We start from the raw sequence: 27,536 nt of genomic DNA on the forward strand, positions 1-27,536 counted from the left end.
GTCAGATTTCAATTGCTTTATTTAAGCAATCCATAATGTTGCAAAGACGGTGTATTGGAAGTTGCTGTATGTTACCCTTTTGCTGTCTCTTGTCCCTCAAGATGATTTTGCCAAGTAATCCCCAGGACAATTCATATCCAGATTATGAATGGTGAAATAGATTTACTACTTATTTTTAAGCGTAGAGGCAAAAGGGCTACCAACTGCACTAGGCTGATTACCAAGGTTTCCACTCCTGTTGCTATCCAGTGAATCCTGTTATCAGACCTTATAACTAACTTTGGATCATGATTCATGACCACATACGGCTAATCAACCACCTGGACTCAAATACTGGGAAAGGCCCCTTGAGCGAGGCCCTCAATGCTGCGGCCACTTGTGAGAGCAGCTTGAGAGAGAGAGCAAACAGTTTCACTGCACTTCTCTAAAGTGAGTGAATGTATAGAGTACTGAACAACAAATTGCATTTGTACAGTGCTTTTCACATCGGTAGCACATCCCCGAGGCTTTGAAGGGACCAATTGTGAAGTTCCACTAAAATGGGAATGTGGGAGGAAATAACCCGTTAAAATACAGGACGTTTACTGTTCTTGAGTGCACGTCCCACAATAAAGGAGCTTAAAAGAGCTTGTGACATTGGTGTGTGTTCAGAGGCAAGGGGGGCGGGCAGAGGGATAGGAATCTATGGTAATAAGTAATAATAGCATACAATAATAATAGCAATAATAGCATCGTTGAGACATCCCAAAGCACTTCATAGAATATATTGTAAAGTGGAAGGAAGGGGTAAAATAATCAAATGCAAGGGTTAGTATTATATTTTTATACTGTACTGTATATAAGGGGAGTGTGTGTGTGGTGGGGGAGGTGAGGGTGGAGGTTAAACACAGGGCGAGGTAAAGCCACAATGGGCGCATTTCAAGCCCAAGGGGAGGGATATGGAGGGGATGAGAGAGGGAGGGGTACAAGACCCCATTTGTAAGTGCACCCTGGAAAGGGCGACAGAACCCCGAGGCGAGGGGTGGGGGCGGGGTTGAGGGGAAGCCTGGGTCCCTACACCAAAGTGAAGCGAGCAGAGGGAACCCCTCCTCCCCCCCACCGCCGCCACAAGGGACCAGGTCTGTTGCATTCTGTAACGGGATAAGAGGATGTTGCGTCTTCCTTACTGAGATGGGTTTGAGACCGTCTCTGAGACAAACGTAAATACATATATCAACAAATACACATATATAAATACATCTATATTTTTAAAAACACAGCAATGGCGGAGATCTGGTGGTAGTTGAAGACAATGATGGTGGTTGATGATGGTGATGATTGACGATAGTGGTTGATGATGATGGTGGTTGATGATGATGGTGGTTGACGATGATGATGGTGGTTGATGATGATGGTGGTTGATGATGGTGATGGCTGACGATGGTGATGGTGGTTGACGATGATGATGGTGGTGATGGTTGACGATGGTAAAGGTGGTTGATGATGGTGATGGTTGACGATGATGATGGTGATCGATGATGATGGTGGTTGACGATGATGATGGTGGTGATGGTTGACGATGGTAAAGGTGGTTGATGATGGTGATGGTTGACGATGATGATGGTGATCGATGATGATGGTGGTTGACGATAATGATGGTGATCGATGATGGTGATGGTTGACGATGATGACGGTGGTTGATGATGATGGTGATGGTTGACGATGATGATGGTGGTTGATGATGATGGTGATGGCCTGGACTGGAGGCCGCGCCGTAGGAGCGGGAGGGGTTTCCCCGGGCGCAGGGCAGGGGCGGGAAGGGGGGCGGGGCCTGGACTCCAGGCCGCGCTGCAGGAGCGGGAGGGGTTTCCCCGGGCGCAGGGCAGGGGCGGGAAGGGGGGCGGGGCCTGGACTCCAGGCCGCGCCGTAGGAGCGGGAGGGGTTTCCCCGGGCGCAGGGCAGGGGCGGGAAGGGGGCGGGGCCTGGACTCCAGGCCGCGCTGCAGGAGCGGGAGGGGTTTCCCCGGGCGCAGGGCAGGGGCGGGGAGGGGGGCGGGGCCTGGACTCCAGGCCGCGCTGCAGGAGCGGGAGGGGTTTCCCCGGGCGCAGGGCAGGGGCGGGAAAGGGGGCGGGGCCTGGACCCCAGGCCGCGCTGCAGGAGCGGGAGGGAGACGGTGATGGCCGCCATGACAGCGCCCGGCGACCGTCAGGTGTTCCTCAGAGCCCGGGACAGAGGCTTCGCGGGACTGACTGCAGGTCGGGTCAGGGCGGCCGAGAGCCTCAGGAGGGAGAGGGGAGGAAGGAGAGAGGGATTGACTTCCCCGCCCAGAGAGAGTCTGTCTGTGTGTGTGTGTGTGTGAGAGAGAGAGCTTTATTCCCGCCGCTCTGCCTCTTCACTTAACTCTCACCTTTCAACCTCTTCACGTACGAAAAAAAAACACCCGGGGGTGGGGGGTTGAGGGTAAAGAAAGAGAGAATAAACTCCCCTCTACTGGGAGTCCCAGGAACAGACTGTACACTAAAGTCACTCCTTCCTTCTGCCCTCTTACTCCTCTCTCTATACACACACACAGTTGCATCCCTTAAGGAATGGGGGGAAGGGAAGAGAAATCTACATAGAGAATTGTTTGCAGGAAGCACTTATATATATATATATATATATATATATACATATATACATATATATGTGGCACTTTTTAGGGCTGTCAACATTACTGAGAAAGTTATAAGATTGGAAAGAGTGACACAGACACTGTTAAAACCAATTGTTTTATTATTACCTGATTGTAATATATTATAATTCTATAATATTATAATTATTCATATTATATTAATATAAGTGTTATAATCGTAATAACAATATCGCAATTACCAATATGTTAATATTATTATAATATATTATAATGAATATGATTATAATATATAATTATTATTATTATTAATTGAGTGATGTGTGTAGCTTTTTTTCCCCCCCCGTAACGTGCACGAATACAATTTTGGTTAGCCAAAATAAATAATTGTCATTCTTAATGTGGTCTGTGTGTAATAAATATACAAAATGCATCTGGCCTGAATTCTGTAATTGAATACAGCAATGCTGACACCTCGTCTTGACAGATTAATTTACAAAATCACAGTAATAGCGAGAGATTCAAAACCCATTGGGTTTTTTTTCAATGCAGAGACATATATAGAAAAACATAATTTTCTAGAAAGAGGTTTGACAGCTCTGTCAAATTTATTTTGTTCAGTTAGTGGCAAATAACAGGACGTAGCCAAAGACAAGTGTAACAAGGACAGATGTTTCACAGTATTTGAGTGGTAGATCCAAGCAAACAAAGATTTGAGAGAAATTGTATGTAGGTGCTAATTCACCCAAAATATACAGTCATCACTTTACCGTATATCCTGTGAAGCACTTTGAGACGTCTAGAAGACGTGATGAGGCGATATATCAAATGCAAGGATTGTAATAGCAGAAATTCCCAATAGTTTAATGCATCTTGTGTTATACCTGGCTTAGCTGCAAGTGATGAACTCTGCAATTGCACTTCTGGAAAAGGGAAAGAAAGATGATGAAAGGTGATATACTATCTGATAGAAAGTTGAACAGGAAGGAAACGTGGTCTGAGAAGCTTGGTCGTTGGTACTCTGGATTTTGTTTGATATAGTATTTAGGAAATGCTGCCAAATCCTGTGCCTCGTCATCTCTTCAAGAAGAATGAAAGTTGCTTTGATCTAGGATGGTAAAAATGATGGTTACATGTCCATCTTGGACTACTTTCAGATGATCAGGGGTTACAGATCAGAAACAGACAGGCCTCAGATTAATCTGGTTTGTAAGAAAAACACCTGTATGAAGCTATAAGCAACTGCAAGAGCACAGCCACATTTGTGGTTTTGCTTCTGAGCCACGCATTTCATTGCTGTTTATGGAACGTTGCTTGTGTTTGCCTGCAATACAGTAACTGCACTTCAAAGTAATTCATTGTATGAAGTGCTTTGAACTCACGGTCGAGGGCCTAGACTGACACTTCAATGCAGTATTGGTTGAGTGCTGTATCATCGGAGGTGCCATCCTTTGGGTGAGATGTTAAACCGAGCTCCTGCCTGATTGTTCAGGTGGATGTTAAAGATCCAACGGCTCAATTTGAAAAAAAGAAGCATGTTTCTCATGGTGTCCTGGCCAATAGTCTTCCAGAAACAAGGTCATTCACTTAATGGCTATTTGTGGGCATTTGCTATTCCCAAATTGGCTGCAGAGTTTGCCTGTAAATACAGTGTCTGTACTTGACAACAATTATTTGTTTGAGATGTTTAGATAGTATGGATCCTATTATAAATGCTAGAATTATATTAAATGTAAGAATTATTAAATTTATAGTATATTAAGGGAAAGGATTATTATTCCTCAAAAGTTGCAATTGAAGTCACAAATCAAAATGGTGTCTTTTGGAATAAAGATTCAATTTCTGTCATTGTCCTTAACTGATAGACAAAAATGGAATTCTCAGTCAGTAACAAATAGTGAATGGTTGGGAAGTGGGAAGGATCTTTTCTTCAAAGGAAGTTCTGTCCTAAGAACATATAAAGTACTTCATTACAGATCTGTGTGATTTCTAAACTAAGCTATGAATATCTGCTAACTCACTAACAACATGCGTCACCCAAATATTAAAAGGATGGATACAACCTATTTATAATAATAATCCTTGCATTTGATATAGCGATTTTCACCTGTTCTAGACGTCTCAAAGCGCTTCACAGAATATGCTGTAAAGTGAATTGACTGTATATTTGTGGACGAAACGTAGCAGCCAATTGCTCACAGAAGTGTCCCACAAACAGTCGTGGATTGAAAATGACCAATTTATTATTGTTTTGGAGGGATTATTATCAGGCGTGTGCAGTAAGGAAACTTGCCCAAGGTTTCGCCCTGCCTGGAATTGAACCCAGATGTCTCGCTTGCAAGGCGAGTGCTCTAACCACTGAGGTACAGGACTCCAAATATAGGACTATTTCAACAACAGTCATGTCAAAAGCTGCTACACCATTGAGAGAGAACAGATTAACATCAAGGCTGTGAATATCTATAAAATGTGAAGTAAATTTAGTTTCTTTGAATATCTATCCTTTGAATGAGACGTTAAACCAAGGTCCCGTCTGCCTGTTCAAGGGACATTAAAGATGCCATAGTGCTATTCAAAAAGAGAAAGATTTTCTCTCTCCCGGTGTTCTGGCCAACGTCCCATAAATAAAAAAAATTGATCACTCACTCCATGGCTGTTAAGGGGACATTGCTTTGTGCAAACTGGGTACCGCCCACAAAACACACAGTAAAAACCACAGCATAAGGGTATCCTTTGAGACACTTTGAGGTGTCTCAATGACATGATAAGGCTATTTATTTCAGATACATAATAATTTGAGAATATTAATCTCAAATGCAAGGATTATTATATAAAGCATCTAGTTTACCATTGATGACATCCATTTGTGTCTGAGCCAGATTTGTTTCACTCTCTTTCAAATGTTAAGCTTTCTTTTTAAAAAAACCTTCGAGTTAGATCTGATTTAGTGAGACTGATCTAAAATATATTCACAGTTAAATAACTCCTTTGAAACATTGTTTTATTTCATATAGAACATTTCCCATGGGAGCAGCCATGAGAAACTCAAACAGTAAAACAGTCAAGGAAATCTCTAGTTAACAAGGAGGAAAAAATACAGAATCTTATTTCCCAAGAGAACAGAAAATATAAATATCAGTCAAATCTCTTGTTTATTTAATTCTATATGCAGACGCAATGATCTTGTATTTATACTACATTATAAATCTGTATGATTTAAACAAATGGATGATTCCTCAATAAGGTATATTAATAAAAAAAATACATTTCCCGTCAGTGTTTGAGGCAAAGATTGGTTGCCGTGTTTCGCCCACAAATATACAGCCACTACACTTTACAGTATACTCTGAAGCATTTTCAGACATCTAGACGTGTGAAAAGCACTATAACAAATGCAAGGATGATGATGATGAAAGAGGTCATTGTAATTTGAGCTCTGGGTCATTCAACAAACTCCCGAGCAGGCTTTGTTTGGCATCCTTAATATAATCCTATACATTACTCCTTATATCTTATACTTTTTTAGAAAAATCTAATTTTATAGTCCAGACCTCAGTAATCACATCTTTATTGTGCTGTGCAAAACTGAGCAGGGCCGAGGATACAGTGAATATCAGAGTTTGTGGAATTAATTCCACCTAACACAACAAGTTTGTTCTACAAAGTGTAACTGATGTCATCAAACATTACAACGCTCTTGCCACATTTGATAGGTTCAGATCATACAATGAATTCTAAGAGAAGGATGTTAATGTTTATTTAGTCACCGGAGGTTTGCTGAAGTTTAACCACACACCACTATATCGTCTAACAATGCATATTCTATATCTTTCAGTTCTTCCTTTCCACATTTCTAGATTTTCCACTTGAATTTTACTATTGTTGATTATGCATTATTGATTTCCTCCATTTCCTTATCGAACTAATTCATGAGACATCCTCCTGACGTTAAAGGCGCTAAACTGTATAAATGCACATCATATTGTTTGACTTTAGAAGCATGTTTTTACATCCCGTGATTCCAGCAACTTTTTTAAAAAAAATACTAAATCTAGCCAACATACAATTGGGTCATCTCACTGAAAGAGAGGATTTTACAGGAGCATATCTCTTGTATTTATATTGTATATATGTACAAAAGTAAACTTGATGCACACATGAGACAGAGAGGGGTCTCGGGGAGGGGATCAGGAGGTATGGAGTGTAAATACTGGCACGGACTATGGCATGGGCTGAATGGCCTTATCACTATGAAATATTGCCCTTTATATATTGCAGGAACCCAAGGGACATCGCTTCTAGTAATAGACAAATTTATAAAACCCATTCAGTGCCCAATTGATTAAATGATTCCTTTGTCTTTGCAAACACGGGCTGCGATGTTAATGCATTGGAACTCATGAACATACAGTAGTTGGTTAAAATCCTTTGATAATGCTAATGGCAGGAAGCAGGGATGCAGAACCAATGGCAACAGCAGGGAGCAGAACCAATGTTGCCTCAATTGTATCTTGATAGGAGCTGTGCAGCTGTCCACAAACCAAAACCAATTTCAGGCTGCATGTTGGAAACTGCTTTTTATTTTCAGTGTTCAATTGATGTGAAAACTCTGTTGAGTTGACATACGGTGTAGTTTGAAAATCATTAAGACAACGGAGACAAGTTTTGCAAAAGTCAACGATAAATATTTAATTAGCTATTAACATGCTTAAATTGTTGGTTACAGAAGTATTCTAATCTTAAATCTATTCCAGCTGATAGTTCATTGCCCAGGTTTACTGGATGTGCTTCATCTGTTTTATATACCATAGTTTGTTGCTGGATATGGTAATGTCTAAAAGATCAGAATTCGTAATATACTGTGTTTCTAAAGTTGTACTATTTAAAAGTTATTTGCCTGCGTTAGTAGAGATGGACAGCAATGGACCTTTCAGAAGCACACATTTTAAAATAATTCCATTTTGTGTGACCAATTGGTGTGTTATTGCGATCCAAGTGTTGAAGTGCACTTGTCATTAGAATTACATTAATAAATCAACGACGTTTAAATAGATTACAGTATTTGTCATAACTTCCTATTCCTAATAAAGGACTGCAAAAACTGCATGAATACACCTATTTCAGTATTTCAAAACTTTCAGAAGTGCAGAAGGAGTCACGGACAATAATGAGCTTCTTTTCTTGGTTTAATTTCTAAATTGATGTCATTCGAGGTCAACACTACAGACAAATTATGTAGTTGTATTGGGTGAAGGGGTCAACATACAGTACAGGGGCTTTATATTGAGTTGACAAACGAAATGGGGGGAAAAAAGTTTAAATCATACATCATTATTTTTTTCTAAACACTTTATCTCAACACTGATGAATAGAAGTGACCCGAGGTGAAATACAATACTTTCCTGGGTCAGGAGGCTTTGCATAGACTTCCTGCCCAGTACAAAGCTCCTGACAGCTACAGTTTCATTTCGCCCACAAAATATACAGTCAATTCACTTTACAGTATATTCTTTGAAGCGCTATGAGATGTCTCGGACGTGATAAGGTGCTATATCAAACACAAGGACTATTATTATTGGTGGTAGTAGTAATAAATGCAACTGCACTAGGATGCTGTAACCACAGCAGCCTGTCTGAGGAGTAACCAAGACCCCAACAATCAGAGAATTCTGGTTCAAGTTAGTTTTTTTTAAAAAAAACAAGCTTATGTATTTTATACTATAGCTACGGGTATTACTTAAGCAGAAAATACTCCCTTTCCTTCATTCCCCTTTACACCCTTAAACTTTTTTTTCCCCGATTGAAGTACCTTGGTGGTGCTTCAGCTGAAGGAGTTTTACGCTCTGCATCCACTTATGCTTGACCTAACCTGGGTTTGTTTGATGCTGACAAGTGCCAAAAGCAGAAAAAGAAGAGTTCTATTCCTCAGCACTGACATCCCTCACCTTGAGCACAAGAACCAGTGTTTATTTTTACATTTTCCAATTAATTTAGGGTTCATACTCGGGCTCTTGTTCTCAAGTTCTTCAGTGTCAGGTGGCTGCACTTGAACCTTGGGATTCCATTCATTGGTAAAAATAATAGGCAGTGATTTCAATATTTTCCTCTTTCATCACCTTTGTGCCTCTGATCCCACCTTTCCTGTATGCTGGGTTGATTCTCACCTTTGCCACTTGCTTCCCCAGGACATTTCTGGCAGAGCCTTAATTAGGACAGTCACTTGTTCTCATTGTGAATGCTGCACCCGTGTGCTAATTTATTCTATCTTTCTCTTGTTTGGTAGAGGAAGATAGTGAATGGAAGGGACCTTTCTACTTTATTCAAGGAGCTGATCCACAGTTTGGCCTCATGAAAGCGTGGAATGATGAGGACTGTGATAACGGAGGTGATGAATGGAAGGCAGAGATCCAACTCACTGAGCAAGCAGTGCAGGCCATCAACAGACTAACATCTAAACCCAAGTTCTTTCTATTGTGTGGAGATCTTATTCATGCAATGCCAGGTAATTGTTGTTGACAAAGCATGCAATCAAGTAAATGACTGCAGTAACACATTTACTCTTACTTTCAAAAGTATCAATATTGTTACTTCATTAATTTATTCAGAATACATTGTAAAAATTTGCCTCCAATGATATAGTGATTATTGTACTCGGCAATATTTATAATAATAATAATAATCCTTGCATTTGATATAGCGCTTTTCACGTCTTCTAGACGTCTCATTTACTTATATTCATAGTAAATAATAACCATCGGGGGGATATCGCGAAGCACTTCACAGGATTTATTGTATTTACTGTCACAACTGTGGATTTTGTATGCAAACGCAGCAGCCAATTTGTGCACAATGTCCCACAAATATACATGAAGTGAAAGACCAATTTATAGTCCGTAAGCAAGCAATATGGGGAGAATAAACTTATTTTAAATAGTTTTTTTCTTAAATAAGGGGACAAAAAGGTCCTCAAGGATTATTAACCTAAGTCTAACCTAAATCAAATCCAATGAAACTAATTCCAATTTTAAAAAGCCTAAAAAGGAAAGTTGTCTTATTTCAAACAAAAGGCCTATATATACCTTTTGTATTCTCTTCAGCAAAACCTCAGGCATGTTTACTCTATTCACACTTTTGTTCCAAATACGCTCGACAGATTACCTAATAGCTGGGTTCTAATGCAAGATTGAACTGGACAAGTACAACTATAACCTAGCCATACAGAACAACCCAACACTCCTTATGCAAAACAAAGCAGACTTGACCTTCAAGTGGTTGAAAGAACATAGGACGCTCCATTTGCTTGCTTCTAAAGCAAGCCACGATCTCTGGAGTTATCTTTAGAAAGTCTAAGGTCATGTCTGCAGCTTTAAACTAATCACAGTTTAACAACCGCAGCAAAATGAATGTCAACTGCCGTTACTTCAGGAAAAGTGAAACAATCTAATAGGCCTACTAGATCTGCAATGCACCATGCTGGGAAGGCATAGTGCAACATACACATTTCATCTCGTCTTTAAGAAAATCAACACAACACCAAAGTGCCCCATCCAAACCTTAACTATCCAAATCATTCTGGTTGAAGGTTTATTAGATCATCAGTTGGCTGATTTAAGAAATGTCTTGCTTTATAGAAAATATTCCCAGCACAAACAGCAATCAAGTTTTTATTAACATCTGTCTGGTGTACTTTGCTGGGAAAGGATTATTGTGGCTGTTGTTTTTACTGTGCCTGCACTGCAGCCATTAGCTATCAATAAAGTAAAGTAACTGCATTTACAGTCTCTTGGTGCTTGAGAGAGCTCTCCCATTATATCCCAGCTGATCTAAGCTTGTAAAAGACTGCTAGCGGTTATTACTATGTGTGCTTGGACTTTGTTATTCTTCATCTGCTGTTAATTTGCGTTACTGCTGCACTTAGATGGCCTGTTAAAATATTTTCACAGCTGCTAGTTGGGAGGGATGCTACAGATTCTGTATTAGCTCGCCAGATAAATCATCTCAAAATATGAGTGAGGTACTGTGGTGTGAATGACAGAGAATGTTAATCTTCTGAATACCTACAGCGCAGCAGATCCAAGTGTTGTACTCCACTAATTTTTCAATAAAATGGGGCGAAAAGCTATCTTTCACACATGTAGATAAATAAAAGTCCTCACGGGTTCTCTCAGGTTCCTTTCAAATATCCTTCATATAGATTACTGGAAACTGAAGGACTTTGTGTTGTCGTTTTAACTCGAGTGCGTTTGAACTGGAGTTGTAGAAGGAACAGCTGTGAAAAAAACAGCATAGTTACCACCTATGGATTACTCCAGTTGCTATGCGGTTCTTCATGGGTATCAACTGTGACAGAGCTGACTGTGAAACACAGGAATGAGGGAAAGCATAACCTTAGTGAGTGGCAGGAATGATGAACTGCTCTGCAACTGGCAAGACCGGGAAAGTGATCGATTGTTAAAACTCAATAACTCCTGTTTATCAAATCAATCACACAACCTAGTGCACCAAGCACAAGCCACTGCATTGCACCCATTGTCCGGTGGAATTAAATTCAACATGTATTTAACCCCGGCTTGTGTATAAGAATCCAAAGGCGGCTGGCTGAATGACTGGATTTTTCGTGCTTGGTGCACATTTGAAGTGAGTGTATAATTCACCATATAGTGTATTTATAAAATTTACAATAAATTCTGTCAAGCGCTTCGAGACGTCTCAAAGACGTCTCGCAGCGCTATATCAAATGCAAGGATTATTATTCTTATTATAATTCAGGAACCTCAGCACAGCTTTGTGCTAGAACCAATTTTTAATGGGTTTTGCCTCTTTTTTCTCCTCTGTTCCCTATCCTGTACTCTCAAGGACTGACCTCATTCACTTCATACTCGATCAGTTTACCTGTCAGTTTTATTTACTTATTAAACCCAAGTTTGGATTTCAGCTAAATTATTTCACCACACTGCTGTAAACAAACAATGCTAATCTTGTTCACCAGAGGTTAATATGAACTATACAAGTGCAGAGAGTAGGATAAATCTACAACTATTGATGCAGCAGCTGGTGATCACATTAGCTTCATAACATTTCAAAGGAAAAGACAGAAATTAAATGGAAATGATCTGACTGACTATCAATACCTTTAGGATGTAGTCTTCCTTAATTAACTAGTTGAAAAGGAAAAAAATACAGATTTGTAAAGGATATTTGCAGCATTATTGCATTTGAAGGAAATCTCATATTATTCATGGAAAATTAGTATTCTTAAAGAGTTTTTAACTTAAATTAAATTTGGTTTGTAGAAAGGAAACCAAGATTTTGTTAGACTCTGAATCATTATCATTGTCGTCTGATGTGAGAATTCAATTGTTTCATCATTAAAACCGTTAAGCAATGATGTACAACAGTATTCTATTGAGTATAAAAAACATATAATTAATTTATCACAGAATGTTTTCTCCTACATTTTCTCCTAAATAAAAATATTTCAGTTCTTTTCTTTGACTCATTGTTCGGAGGAAAAGTGAACACTAACTGACTGGAGTACTTTAGGGGTGTATTCTTTTCATGCTGTCTGTAGCTACAAGGATTTTGTTGGGGTACTGATCATCCCACCATCTAGTGGTGGATAGTTTATCATCAGTTGAATATTTTTCAGTGTCTCTCAAATTTTAAAACAAAATTACAATCAACTCCAAGGCAGCCCAGTTATTAAGCATCTTGCTAGAATTCAGATAAGATACAATTTTCCTGTGGACGTGCAGTTATCGGTAGTGACACCGCTGGTTTCTGGTGGGGACCAGGATCCTGTGTAGGAAGTGGCCTTATTGGCCTTCGAATACATATGCAGAAATGGGTCAAAAGTTGAGGAGAATGCCTATATTCGCAGTCATCTTAAATGCATTGTATGTTGTTTAAATTAGAACCATCTATGCTATTCAAAGTGCTACAATTCCATTATTGCCCAATTGCAATGTCCTGGAGAATTGCACAACAGTTTGGAACACGTTTGGAACGCAAGCAGAACATCAGTGGTATTGTAACAGAGGAATAAAAAAGCATTGAAAAGATTGATGTTTAGTCCGGCTGTGAAGGTGGCACGGATCAGGCTCGCAAATTAGCAGTGCCCTAAAATGAGTCAGGAACAGTGTGCGCTAAGAACATCCTCAGGTAGAATTTTACCATGAATTCCTTTTCACCAGAAACAGTACTTTTTGTTTTGCAGAACAGAAGTTTGCAGTAGACAGCTTGAAAAGTTAGGGAATCTATATGCTCGTCAGGTTTCCTCCAGGTTGGTTATGCAGCAGATTGTTGAACGCGTCGTCAAACTATTGTGCTTTATGAAAAATGGTTATAATCACATTAAGGTTATGTTGTTCTGCTGTTAGGTTTCCATATGTTTGTCATTTGCTTGATAACACTGAGGACAACATTTGAATATTTCTAACCAAAAGCATCTTTTCCGTATTTACTGAAGGGTAGAAGCTGGTAACTTAGTTGGTTGAGCACCTGGCTTTCAGTCAAATCACAAGTCTGATGCTTTGGTTATATAATTTAGCCAGGTTTGGTTGATGGAGCAGTACAGAGCAGCAGTATATTATATGTGGATCATGCCTTTACAAATCAAGAGTCTCACACTTCATCTGGCCTGAGGCGGAAACCAATCATTACCATATCCTAGGTAAGCAGCTAAACATCGCACAGAATCCTGGTTTAAGGAAAGATGTGCTGCAGGATTATATGAAGCACAATGCTTTGACAGATGGGGAAAGATCATAAAACCATAAACATTGGGAAGCTCATCTCCGCAACAAGTTTCAGTATGAAAACCTAGTGTAGTAAAAACACGTTTGTCAAAGTCACTACATGTGATGGCAAGTGAAATGTCTTGTCCATTGTATGTCTTGAGACGAGATGAAAACAATAATTGTAGGTCCATTTCCTTTCTGCCAATTGTGTCAAACCTTATGGAAACCAAAGAGAAGTTGCAACTTCGGTAACAAAAACCTAATATCTGATCATTGGTTTAGCTCTGGTGGGTTATGATAAATGGATATTTGTTAACACTAAGACAGGGCCCCTCAGGGGAACACATTTAGTCCTACATTGTCTCTTGTATTCAACAGTGACCGAGCGGAATTCGTCAAATTGACATTTTCTTCACTGATGATCCTGCTTCAGGCAAATTTAGATAGAACTGAACTGTGTGCAGATATACTGTGCATTAACTGCAGTGCCGAAAAGATCAAGTCAATAAATTGGTTGAGAAAGATTGACTGTGATGTTACGCATGTTACCCTGCCTTAGGAACTGCAAACTGTCTTCAGCTACATTCAGTTCCTCATCTCGGTAATTGTGCTTGATCTATATTGGGACAAATGAATGGTAAGCATGTTACAGGAGTAAAAATGGTGAAAAAAGCAATACTTTACACCATTATCAAAGTCATGGAATATTGCAGTTTGCCAAGGAAAACCCCAACTCTTGCTTCTGTATTCAGCACAGTTCAGACCGATGGGCCGATTTCATCCATTTCCACCCCCCCATTTCATTTGGCCCACCCACTTCCTCTAATAACCTGTCAATTTTATGATTATGGAAGGGAAATAAAAATATTGTTTTTGCAGCCTGCGGAAGTTTTTCAAATAGGGCATCCAGCCCTCAGCAGCCAAAAGCTTGGATCACCCTGACCCACTCTATACACATTTAATACCAGAGTAATAGCAAAAGGTTCGTTAGCAAGTAAGACCATTTTTTTATTCCCAGGATCATGAGAGCTGCTGGAATTACAAGTGCAACATGATGTATCCATTGGACAAAAAGTGCTCAGATCACCAGAGACAAAGCCTCACATACTTCTCTTTCGTGTGGAATGTTGTGACTGTTCGTGCTATTTTTTTAATTTTGTTTGCACGCACAAGATAAAAGACAGGATTAACTACATTTGCCAAAGCAGGGTTGTTGGATCATGCATTTATGCGATGTGATATTTCTGATTTGCTCATTGCCAACCCAGGAGAATTTCTCCCAAGTCTTTCTGCGTGTCCATCAACTACCAAATCACATTCCTGAGTCGTCCGTCTTAGCTTTGTGATGCCGCCTCATATCCAGAAGTACAAATGGTAGTTTTTGGATTCACGACAGTAGTAAACCATGATGTGATTGACAATTACAGGAATTGTCAGTGGACCCAACTTTAGCAAAGTCATGTCATTTATAAAGAATAACTGACTGAAGAAATGGGAAAGCAGCCGAGATGAATGATCATTCGAATGCTGATTAGCAAACTCAGGAAGTAATCAGATGGAGCGAGCACTTTGTGTCTAACTGCAATTAAAGAGACCAATAATCAGTGATCACACTCTGTCTTGGTGCTGATTTCAGAAGGGTCCATAATTGATTTAAAATAGCCATTGTTCAAGCAGAAAAGCATTGATTGTAAGAATTTCAATTGTAAGAATCTTAAGGAATTAGAATAATGTTAGAAACACATTAAAGGAGGTCTACTTGCAAGGATTCATGTCAGAATTGTTTAGCATATAAGGATTTGTGAAAGAAGAACAGTAAACTGTCTGAGGCAAATAGAAGTATGTTTGTAATAATAGTTTAAGGAGTGGCTGGATAGTTGGCTATTTGCAGACCTTTAAATAATTTACACTTTGCAGATGGTATCTGTAGTGGCATTTAGTGCTTTAATTAATTTCCTATCTAACAAAAGTTTTTTTGTATAATTGAAATTCCCCTCCCTCTCACTCCATACAATTCTGGCCTGAGAAATGTAGCCCTTTGTTTTAAACTTTCAAAAAGTTTAGAATATTATTTCAGGAAGATTTGACAAAACAACCTGTGCTATACTTATTTAAAAAAGGGGGTTCTAGCATGCTTGTTCACAATCTTCATTAAACTGTGAATGTAGTTTACTGTTAGAATGCCCTAATCTGCTCCAATACAAGAATGAAGAATTTATCATGGATAGTTTTATTCCATTTTTTAACTACAACAACATAAGTATTATGCCAACTTTATGATTGAGTGTTTCCAGTGAAGGCAACAATTGTCGTTGTAATTAATACAAGTGAAACCTTTTATTGGGTGGTTTGTAGATTCCTTGCTTAAGTTTTATTTTTGACGACAACCGTTTTCCACTTAAAATGCTAATGATCCTCTCTCTCTCTGGTTTACAACGAACACATTAATGGATCTGTGGAATTTTAAAAAAAGGATCATCTAAGTCACAAGGTTGGTTCATTAATAGAGTCCTGTTAACATAACAGGCAGTCAGTTAGCAAATGCATGAAAGCAAAAGTGAGAAGTGTGAGACAGCAGGTAAATGCATTTGCTCATAATTATCCTTTCATATAGGTGGACCTATAATATAGAAAATTCTCATAGGTAATTGTCAAATATATTTGTAGGCAAATAAGGTACAAATAGATACAAAGGGAATGATGTATTTTATTTGAAGCATTTTTGGCCAGGGGGCAAAAAAAATCTTTTCAAATAGTGTCATGGGATCTTTAACATCCACCTGAACAGGCAGTCAGTTTAATTTCTCATGTGAAGAAGGATGGCACCTCTAACAATGCAGTACATCCCCAGAACTGCACTGGAGTGACAACATGGAGTTCAGCCACTCTGCCCCCAACCTCTGGAATTCTATCCCCCAATCTCTCCGCCTCGCCCCCTCCTTAGCCTCCTTCAAGTCCCACCTCAAAACCCCCCTTCTCCTCCCCTCTGACCCCAGCTCGGGTCTGAAATGCTGTACACTGTCCAGCACCTTGGGATGTCCTCCTGACGTGAAAGGCGCTATACCAATGTAATCTTGTTGTTGTTGAACCCAAAACCTTCTGACTCAATGTCGAGATTGCCAACAATGGAATCAAGCTGATCCCGAATACTGTGCAGTGAAATGTCTGCTGACTTTTCCTCCCTTATCTCCTCCTTTAACCACTCCCTCCACATCCACTCCGCTACCCACGTCCGCGGTCACCCCCTCGACCTGGTGATCACTCAGGGCCTCGCCGTCTCGGATCTCACCATCATCGACAAAGCGATCTCGGACCATCACTTCATCTCCCTTAATTCCTCAATCCCTCTCCCCACCGCCACCCAAACCACCTCCATCTCATACGCCCCTGGAAAACAAATCTCCCTGCTTCCCCCCTGCCCTCCACCCTCCCCCACCCCGACCCTCAGCTCGGGTCCGTAACTCTGTCTGTCTAATGCCTTGAGACATCCTCCCGACGCGAAAGGCCCTATACAAATTTAATTTTGTTTTTGTCAGAAGGTTTGGGGTTCAAGCCCCTTTGAAGCTGTCAATCCAATGCAGGAAGCAAAACACAGACACTGCAGCAAGGACATAGTACAACGACTGAAGTTATGGGCTCAACCACAAACGTGTTATTTCAGCTGTTATTTCAGGAGTCCGGTGATGTATTTAGTAACGTGCCTGTTTATTTTTAAAAATGGATACTGTAACATAATTTCATCGGAAATCAATTTTTCTTTCTTAAAAAAGGTGACCTTTGAAACATATAGCAGATTGTATTCCCCTTACTGGATAAATAATATTGCCATAGGACCCTAGATCAAAATAGAAGGGTTTCCCAAATTTGGAGAGTGACAGTGTAGCACAGATCAAGGCACAAAAGAAATGAATCCCAATCACGGCTGATATCAACGGGACGGGAGAAATTCTCCTATATACTCTGTGGAGATGACTGCAGACTCAATTCCTGGCAGAGATTTAATTTCCTTTTTGTTAACCTTTGTATCCAAATCACCATCAGAATCAATCCTGTCTTCAACTGACAACCACAAAATAAAGCACACGTAGTTTCCAGCAGAGTTCACTGAAAATCAGTGAAGAATGGAAAGGGTCGTTGATTTTTGCACACAAGGCTGGAGGCACCATAGTGTTCCTACTGCCGTGCGCAATTGGCTGCTGCGTTTTGCCCACAAAATGCACAGTCAATTTACATTATAGTATATTCTGTGAAGCGCTTTGAGACGTCTCGAAGAAGTGATAAGGCGCTATATTAAATGTAAGGATTATTATTATTATTATCATCATTACTGATGCCTGAGCTGAGATCAGTTAACTCAGCACAGAGAGCACATCAAACCCAAGACTTTGTACGAGTTTGTTTCATTCCAGATAGGCTTTACCAACTGGGGAGATATGATCGCTGTTTCAAAGGCAACTGGTGCCATTAGCATTCACTTTTGCTGCTGCCTTAGTCCAAAACAGTTCTTAACTTAATAACAGATTAGGCTGTCAAATATATCATTAAATGACAGGCATAAAAATGTTTACGATTGTAGCTAAGACATGAAGAGCGATTGTAAAATAACTGCAGGATCACCTTCGCTGTTGGGGCTTTGACTTGCTGGGTTAGCAGGAGCTGAGTGGGAATCCCTGCTCTCAGTGACTCCCGGGGAATATTGCCTGCTCTCAGTCTGCCTCTCCAGGCTTTGCAATGAGCCAGGCTGGCTGGTCTTTCAACTGCAGTGCCCTGGTGCCCTGCGGACTCACCTGGCTCAGAAGTGGGCTACTTGAGACCGCCGCAGATGATTGCCTCAATTCCAACATTCCACTGCCAAGCACGTTGCCTCGGAGCCGTCTCAGCTCCATTGAAACCCCGCTTATCTATCTCCCCTTCCTGGACAGAATAGAAAGGACAGGGCAGAGAAAAAAATCTAATGAACTAACTTCCGCATTCCACTTCCCAACCAAATCTCGAATTACCAGGGGAAAATTCCTGAGCAACTCCCGAAGGTAGTGGGACAAGCTCCAGAAGAGGGTAACACAGGAGACAAATTAACCTTATTCGCTGCCTCACCGCTATTAGTAATGTCAGTGCAGTACTTTTAGGCTCCCTGTCTGTAGCTGCCACTTCAATCCTCTCTGCAAAATCTGCCTAAGCTTCTCTTGAAAGAGTGAGTACTATCTGCACAGACGGTATCAGTTGGGAGTCTGTTCTGGATGCCCACCACGCCTCTATGTGAAGAGGTGCTTCCTCACTTCCAACCGGAGGAGACTTTTCTCCAACTTGATGTGTGACCTAGGTTCTGGAGGGTTTCTTAATCTGGGCTACAGTGAGCAGCACAGAAAATAAATAACTTCCCTCCAGTAAGAAAATCAATCACAAATTACAAAGGTCACTGAATAACTGAATATTATTATATTATTATTATTATATAATCGGGGTAAAAAGTTTCTCTGTTTCAAATAATGGTGCTTAAAACCTTTGGAATAAAATGCTACAGCTTGAAATTGCTCAATTTATATTTGTCTTTGTAGAGTAATTTTAACCTCATTGTTTACCAATAATAATTGGTAAATAATAATTGAATAATAATCCTTGCATTTGATATAGCACTTTTCACGTCTTCTAGACGTCTCAAAGCGCTTCACAGAATAGGCTGTAAAGTGAATTGACTGTATATTTGCAATAATAAATGGAGCACTTTCAGGAGCAATTTCCTTTTTTTAAAAAAAAGTATAAATTCCATTCCTAGAGGTAAATGATTTGTTTTTTACCTCATCTTTCTGAACCTTGCTTCCACGGGCTGCTCATCTCTCCATCCTCTCCTTTCACAGCCAAGTTACGGAATTATCATTGAAAATTACTAATGCAATTTGTAATTGGACAGCAGGAGGCTTGGGATATGGGATTGGGGTGGGGAGACAGAGAGAAGAAGGGAAAGCACTAGGTTTGTTTCTCCTGCTTGGGAATTGGAAGCATGTGCTTCAGAAACACATTTCACCTCAATGATCCTCAGCTGCTGGTTCGTGAGATTCAGCCAACCTTGCCAATTGAATGAGCTGCAACTGCGGGACTCCAGCTCACGGCAGCTGGCTGGTAGGTCATAAACCCATTTTGTCACGAACCATCCCACGATTCATCCAATACTGGAGACGAACCCCACAGGTGGCTCTGGTCAGTTGGCAGGCAAAATCCAACATCAATCAACACTAACTTCATATCCATCTTTGTTTCACTCCTGACAGAAAGTCAGCTTCCTCAGAAGAGGATACCCTGAGGCAGGTTATTCATGTCCTGATTGAATAGGACCACAATCTGTTGATCGTTCCTACTATCCATTACGTAACCATCAGACATACAGAGGTTCACACACTATCAATACAGACCAATTGTTAGATAATCAAGATGGCAGTTAATCAAAGTCCCATTGTAATTACCACACGCCCACCCCCCCACCCCCACCACCGACAGACCTGCAAATGCAGCATAAACTGTCAAAGAGAGAGAGAGCCCCCCTCCCCCCGTTAGAAATGGACAAATATATGAAAGGGGTTGGCTATACAGCTTAAAAACATATTTTAAGAAGTGTCCAATAAGTGTTTTAATGGGATATTTTTATTTTTGTGATTTGTATACAGAATAGGGAGCATTGGATCTGGGCTTTATGTGTATAGCAGGAAATGAATTATTCCAATTGAGGCTCATGACATACGAAGGCCATTGGAAACAAACCACAGCTGGAATTGGTACTTGGGGGATTTTACACATTTAAAAAAACTCATTTGGTTGTCTCATGGAGGAGCTCAGATTATTTCACTTTTCTTCTGGTGCTGTTTTGAATTTAATTTCCAATCTGCATGCAACAACGGTACCACAGCATTTTATACGGTTATGTGCTTTTAGTTCATATCTACATTTAATATTCTGTTTTAATGAGCTCTCATGAGAGGGCTGTTTCAAACAGACATAAAAGTGAAAAGGCAGTCCCCTTTGACTCTGTTGCACAAAGCACTTTCACCTGATTACCCATTTCAAGATTTCGAATGACATTTTCCCAAATTGAGAGACTTTTTGGTTACATTTAAGAATCCAGCCTCTGCTCATACAGTTGTTAGTTGTTCGAGAGAACAATTAACACCTGCCTGAGGGACGCTATATAAATGCAAGTTGTTGTTGTTGCATCTCTGTATGCAATTGAAAGAAAATGCAGCACTTTATGTAGTTAGATGTCAAATTCAGGGATTAAAGGAGAAAATTGTCTTGAGTGTGCGCTTGTATGTGTCAAATACAGGCCTTTGTGGCAGTGTTCGGCAGAATAACTGAGGATTCCTCAGCCTCAATCTCAACTCTCTGAATTATGCCAGCTGTGAAGAAAGAAAATCCTATGATTGAGTAAAACCATCTAAACAGTCCCAACTGTGCTGTTGTAGTTCAAGGTACAGATTGCAAATCAATTGTCATGAATATTTTCAATATAGAATAATAATAATAACCCTTGCGTTTAATATAACGTCTTATCACATCTTCGAGACGTCTCAAAGCGCTTCACAGAATTTACAGTGTATTCTGTGAAACGCTTTGAAATGTCTCGACAACACGATAAGGCACTATATCATTTTCAAGGACTATTATTAATATACTGTAAAGTTATTTGATTGACTATATTTTGTGGGTGAAACACAGCAGCCAATTGCACACAGCAGTGTCCCGCAAACAGTCGTAGATTGAATGACCAAATTCTTCTTATTTTTTTTAAAAAGCAGGCCTGCTATCCAGCCCTCAATGATAATTGCTAGAGTTGCTATAAATAGTGTCAAAATATTCAGCGGTTAAAAAGTTACTATTGAAATTGGTTGCTCCAATTAACCTCTGTATCATGTCCTGGAGATTATTGTTATCACTGTCAACTGTTAATGATGGTATTTTATGTGAAAGGCAGCTTAGAAATAAACCAACAAAGTTTTTTAATTCACACAAAAAATTGAAACCTATCATTAAGATAAATACCTTCTGTAAGCACTCACTCTTAGTCATGCTACATCAGTACTCGTCATTGTTGATAGCTACAGACAACAGTGAGAGCTGTTGGAAGGAAAATGCATATGAAATGTCATACTTTTTGTATATTTTGTCAAACTAATCTTTATAGTTATAACCTTCCAGTACAAGATCAGATTGAGGTGATTCGGTGATAGCAAATGTAGAGACACCCTTAAGATTGGTAAAATATGCTGCAACAATTCAGATTAATAAAAGGGAATGTTATGACATGTTCAGTTTACCCAACCGTGCCGCCTTTAACATAGCAAACACTGGACCAGCTGGTTTAGGCAATAATGAAGGAGCAGTTCTGCATTTCTAGATGACAGTGATCAGGCAAATGGATATCGCTGCTGGGTTTTAGTTGCCCTCCTGTTGTGTCAAACTGGACTGCAGCATGCTAAGCTCTACACTGTTGAGCACACTGTTGCCATAAGATTGCAGGCTTATGCGGGATATTGTTTGCACACGCTTCAACGTTGAATTTATAGCTTTATTTGAAGTCTTCCTGACTGGAGCAAAAAAATCCAAGTAGTATTCAACACTAAATATCTTCCTGTGGCTATTTCTGTAAAGCCATTTGCATTACCTGCTGATAACAACAACAACAACAAAATGACATTTGTTTAGCTCCTTTCACGTCGGGAAGACGTCCCAAAGCGCTGGTTGAAACTGGAACACTTTAATAAGGGGCATGCGCTAGTTGTGAATAGCTCCCTTCCTGCCTGGGAGTACAGTATACCTTTAAAATAAACATTTCCATTGACCCTCACAGTGCAACGCAACCACCATTGCCTGGTAATAAGTGGTTGGGCTGAATCATGCTTGACTTTGATTTATTTGAATAGCTCAAACAAAACTACTGCATTTTCAAACTACTTAACAAATTCGGGCTTTCCATTGTTTCTGAACACCTTTCAACCACATCCTTTCAATCTCATGTTGACACTGATCGTAATTTTGGATCCTCAGTAATAAAAACGAGTTGTGTTTACAGTGTAGGAAGGTTTAAAAATGAAATAGCAGCGGCTGTAATACCTGCCCCCTTCTTTTTCTTTAATTTTCAATGTCCGTGGTCCTGAACGGAATTTTCATGCTGTTTGACTAGCAATGCATTTACACCACCTCCAATCTCATGTACAGTGTTCTCTGTCTGCATTATAGCTTCTATATCAATGAATTCCAAGTGTAGAATTGGACCTCTTTTGCTGAACAGCTCATACATAAACATGAGCCTTTCCTCTCTTCTTCCCTTCAACTCTGGCTATTTGCAGTATTTTGCTGTATGCAAATTGGCTGCTATGTTCATCTACAAATATACAGTAATAACACTTTAGAGACATCTTTGGATGTTTCAACATCAGGTGCTATATCAGATGCAAGGATTATTATTATCAACTCCCTCCTCCTACTCTCACCTCTCTGTCCTTAGCTTTCTGCATTTCTCCAGCCAAGCGGAAGGCAAACTTCAGGAAAAACTTCTCTTCTACTTGAAGGCTCTTCAGTCCACCTGATGTGAATATTGAACTTAACATCGTCAAATCTTAGCCGTCTCCTTTATTTTCACAGCCACTTCAGGTTTGGTTTTCTAGCACTTTCTTTCTTCTCTCCCACTTACCCCTTGTGCTTTGTCTTGCTAATATCTGTGTGCTCGACTCCTGTTTGGAATTACCACTGTAGACTTCTAATCTTTCCAATATTTTGTATTCTGTTAATTAGCCATTGTGCCCTATGATGAGTGGAGTTGGTAGTTTTAATTTAGTTTATTTCTATTGGCTTGATTTTTTTGGCCTGCTTCTGAACGGCTTGTGTGCCTCAGCCCTATAAAGGGAATTCTCCAGCTCAATTGTTCTAGTTCCGACACAGGGTCACACTCAATATTGTCACCTCTCTATTTCAGAAAGCTGATTAGCTTGGTGTGCAGTTCCAGCACTCTGTTCCTGTGCCTGTTAACTACAGCACAGAGTTTGGTTTGGAAAAAGTCACCGGAGAGGTTATTTATTTGTTGTAAGAAAAGGAGTTTTTCTTTCAAGTGTGCATTGGAAGATCATTCATATAGACCCCATTGCAAATAGATAATGAACCAATGACAAACAGTTGAAAAACGTCTGCATTTTTTAAGGTTTAAATAGCTCTGCCTTACAACATCTGTGCCTGACTATTATTATGTTTTACAATTTTTGGATTGTGCAATTTTGGAATTAGAAGTGGGGGGAAAGGGGATGAAAAGGGCAAGGTTTTCAAGAAGTGAAAAAATCTATTATAATAATAATAATAATCCTTGCATTTGATATAGCGCCTTACCACGACTTGAGACGTCTCAAAGTCCTTCGCAGAGCATACTATAAAGTGAATTGACTGTATAGTTTGTGGGCAAAATGTAGGCTTAGGATTTGTCCTGTGTTAACTCAGTTTACCCGTACGCTGATAAAATAAGTGAGATAGCTGAGACTGAGGTGTTTGTAACAGCCCTCGTTAAATCAGCATACATCAACATGAGGAAGCATGTTGAGGTTTAATAATCCCTTCACAGAAGAAGAGCTGTCACTGCAGGGTATTATTTAATTATTTTGCTGTATATTGTATTCCTGCCACGCATGACAGAATGAGTGTGTGACAGCAACAGCACCGCTGTGCCCACCCACAGGTTTGCTCCAGCAATGGAATGCAGCCATTACAATTTTCAGATAAAATCATTCTCATCTAATAATCTGTGTAAGCAGAAAATCTGTAGAACTTTCATTGAGTTTGATCTGTTAGTGACCTGATAATGACAAAAGGAGCAGGTCTTCACGTACTCGTAACCTTTTAACATTCAATCGCAATGAAAATGTGAGAGCACTAGCCATGTTGTGCTAAATAAGCACTCTGGTAATGTAATAAACACAAACATTTTCGGTATTACACTAACTGCTTTGTGAGTACTGGTTACACTGTGCTGATGTTAACACCAATCCACTTTTTACAGTTAAACCTCCAACGTTTAAACAATCCAATCATCAATTTTGAAGGGTGCTGCAGTACCTTGTGAAAGGGTAATCTGCATTGACTTTATTGTGGCAAATGGTAATTTTGCTTGCCAGTTCTCATTACATCACTGTGAAAAGTTTTGTTTGCAAATGCGACTGAATCTTTCTCTTACCAAGCCCTTCGGGCATAAAAAGCATTTCTGTAATCCAAAATTCTGTTAAATTCTTTGGAGCTGGTTTAAACCTTCAAAACATCAGCAGGAGCTGACTTTCGCTGGCAACTTACGGAGCGGAACAAGACTTACATTTAGAATTTGGTCAGGAGGAGCTCTTGGAAGGCACAGGACAGCTGACCTTGGAGAAAAGAATGACATTAGAGGTAGGTAATATATTATTTAGACGTTATATGAATTGCCCTGTAGAGTAAAACATTATCTGTATAGATGCACATCAAAGGACGTGTAACAACAATGTTTCAGTTGTATAAGGGCAGAGCAATGCCCAAGTGGATTTTTGTGCAATTGAACTGATCATGTACCATCTGCTTGTTTTTTTTCTACAGAACAAGAAGCCAGTGGATTGTCTCCAGCACCTAAGGAGCGCCACAGCTCAGCACTGACCATCAACATCACTATTTGCTGCAGGCGCAGATACATATACTGCGGGAGGTTTCAATATTGCCGAGGAGACCTGGGGAAATGAGTGGTGGGGGGAGGAACAAGAGGTCAGCTGGCACAGGGCAGAGGGCTGGGGTCTACTTTTGTTATTTGCCGATGCAGATCATCCTGTGACTGCTTCGAAAGAAGACTTGTCATGCAAGGGTTATGTTGACGAGTCCCTTGCTTTCCTTCAGTCAGCATTGGAAGATGGTCAGTACTCGGATGGAGGAGTGCAACACTCAGCATGTCCTATATTATCTGCCATGTGATTAGGGAAATGGTGCCTGCAGTTTGGGTCATGGCAGCACCTGTAACATTTGGAGTGTAGCCCTCATTGTATAGACCTTAGACTTACAGTAGTTTTCGTTAATGCTCCCACTGCAACTATGTCAGCGGTGAGGTCAAACCACCAAGACAATGGTGGCAATCTCTGACCTCGCTCCAGTTTGTTCCACCTTGTTGTTAAAGTTGGCAATGACGGGAATATTAGGTCCAGAGTCACTGATGAGCTTTTATTGCTGGAGACGATGCTCAAATCGAATCCAATCACAGTAAATCTCTCAACACTGCTGTCATTTGGCTTCTTACTTGCACCATCTGCTTTCTGGATATTTAGGATTTGATGTCCACCAGAAGCACCACATGGACACATGAACTGTGCAGCGTAATACAGGAGACGCCTTCCTCCAAAGATGGAGACAAAAACCCTACACATTTTGAGTTACCAAGTCAAATAGAGACATTGTGTCCCAATGTTAATCTAGAAATAAAATAATTATTCTGCAATCCTAGCAGTCTGGAGCTGAAGGATCTAAGCCTTTTATGGTATATTTCCTTCTCACGACTGCTCCGGTTTAATGTTGTTTTTAATGGTGCTGGGTAACTACGGTTATTTTTGTTAGAGGCTACATTGTGATTGATTGGGTAGCTTAATCACTCAGGCCAAACAGGACAACTTCAATTTTTGAAGTAAAAATTGTTCAAATATTATGCTGTAAAAACCCAATATTGCAATTTTCTGGAGCTAATTCATGTTTTACAGAGTTAAAAGGAAAAACACATCTGTATGGTGGTCCATTTAATGTTTGCCTTGAGGGACTCTTGCACTTCAAGCCATTAATTCTCGCATGTTGAGAAGTGGAAGGCAGGGGAAATGACACAAATCACTTTAGCAGACATTAAAATTGTTCTTTGATTGAGGAACAGAAGGCAATAGAGAAAAAAATGGCACCAGAATCTATCACGATTAACAAAGCAGCTTGACCTGGTATAGTCAGTAATGGAAGACAGAGGAAATGTTATCAACTGAGACATCTCATTAAAACTGACAAATTTTGGGATCATGGTGATGTCTGGGTACTGAAATGTAAAATCAGACTTCCTTGAAACACATTTCTACATTGAATTTCATTTGAGAAAAACAATGGTCATCATGCTGAAAAATCTGCTTTTAATAATATTTAATGAGTAATATACGCTCTGCAGCTGTTTAGATGCAGTCTTGTCACAAATTCTTGGATATTTGATAGACAGTTACAATAGAAATGTACATTTTCTGTTCATAAAACATATGCGTTGGCTGCATGACTGCTAATAGGAGATTGCTGTGCGCAGATTAGCTGCCATGTTTTGCCTACAAATACACAATCACCAAACTTTACAGAAAACTTTGGAACAATTTGAATAAAGCCACTAAATTCAAATGCAAGGGTTACATGTATGTAAATGCTTTGTGCCCAAACATCAGTTATATTTTGTCAGTGAAGTAGCAGTGTTAACCAGCAGCAAGAACAGTAACAGCGTTTAACTAAGGTTAAAAGTTTCAACTATTTATATCCATTTATACAATACGTACTGACATTCAAGATTACGTCTTCAGCCCTTTTTCAAAAATAAAACAAAATCTCAATTAGTCTTCTGATCATCAATTGCTTATAAAGGGCCCTTTTTATAACCAGATTGGGTTTTTTTTGGACCAAAATGACTTAACCTCCACATGTGTGAATTAATTTGTAAACTCGTTGCTTCCTCCAATAACTGTTGCTGTATAATTAACACTGCTGAGCTCTTTCAATAAGTTAATAGTCTGCCATACACAGTTTGATAAGGCAGGGCACTGCTGAGGTGGATGGGCTAGATGCTGAGCTGAAAAATACTTGATGGATCACAATTATTATTATCTCTGCTGAAGACTGAGGAGGTACTGTCATGGTCAGATAAATGGACACCTGTGTAAATTACACGGACAAACAGATCAAGTCACGTAAATAGGCAACTGCACCGATGTAGCAGAAACTGCTGAATACCTTAACGTTATGGCAGAGGCTACTTTATATTCCACAGTAGGTGCTAAACAAATGATGAGATTACCTGCTGGTTTGCACAGTGAGGAAGGGGCAGAGACAGCATTGACACTACTTGTTCACAAGCGAAGTGTCAGGAAAATGCTATTCAGATTTGCATTTGGGGAGAAATGTTTTTCTCATAGTAAAGGAGCCTT

General features: G+C 39.9%; 1 protein-coding gene across 1 annotated transcript in view; it reads left to right on the top strand.

Annotated features, from left to right (window-relative positions):
• Positions 1–2,098: 2,098 nt before the first annotated feature.
• The window catches only part of cpped1 (calcineurin-like phosphoesterase domain containing 1), a 52,243-nt gene continuing 26,805 nt past the window's right edge, over positions 2,099–27,536 (top strand). Inside the window, exons 1-2 of the mRNA XM_007893699.2 lie at positions 2,099–2,234; positions 8,892–9,110. Coding sequence (XP_007891890.1) covers positions 2,156–2,234; positions 8,892–9,110 — 298 coding nt within the window. The 5' untranslated portion in view covers positions 2,099–2,155. The remainder of the gene's footprint in view (positions 2,235–8,891; positions 9,111–27,536) is intronic.

The sequence above is a fragment of the Callorhinchus milii genome, unplaced genomic scaffold (genome assembly GCF_018977255.1).
Source record: "Callorhinchus milii isolate IMCB2004 unplaced genomic scaffold, IMCB_Cmil_1.0 Scaffold16, whole genome shotgun sequence".
In the NCBI taxonomy this organism is placed as follows: Eukaryota; Metazoa; Chordata; class Chondrichthyes; order Chimaeriformes; family Callorhinchidae; genus Callorhinchus; species Callorhinchus milii.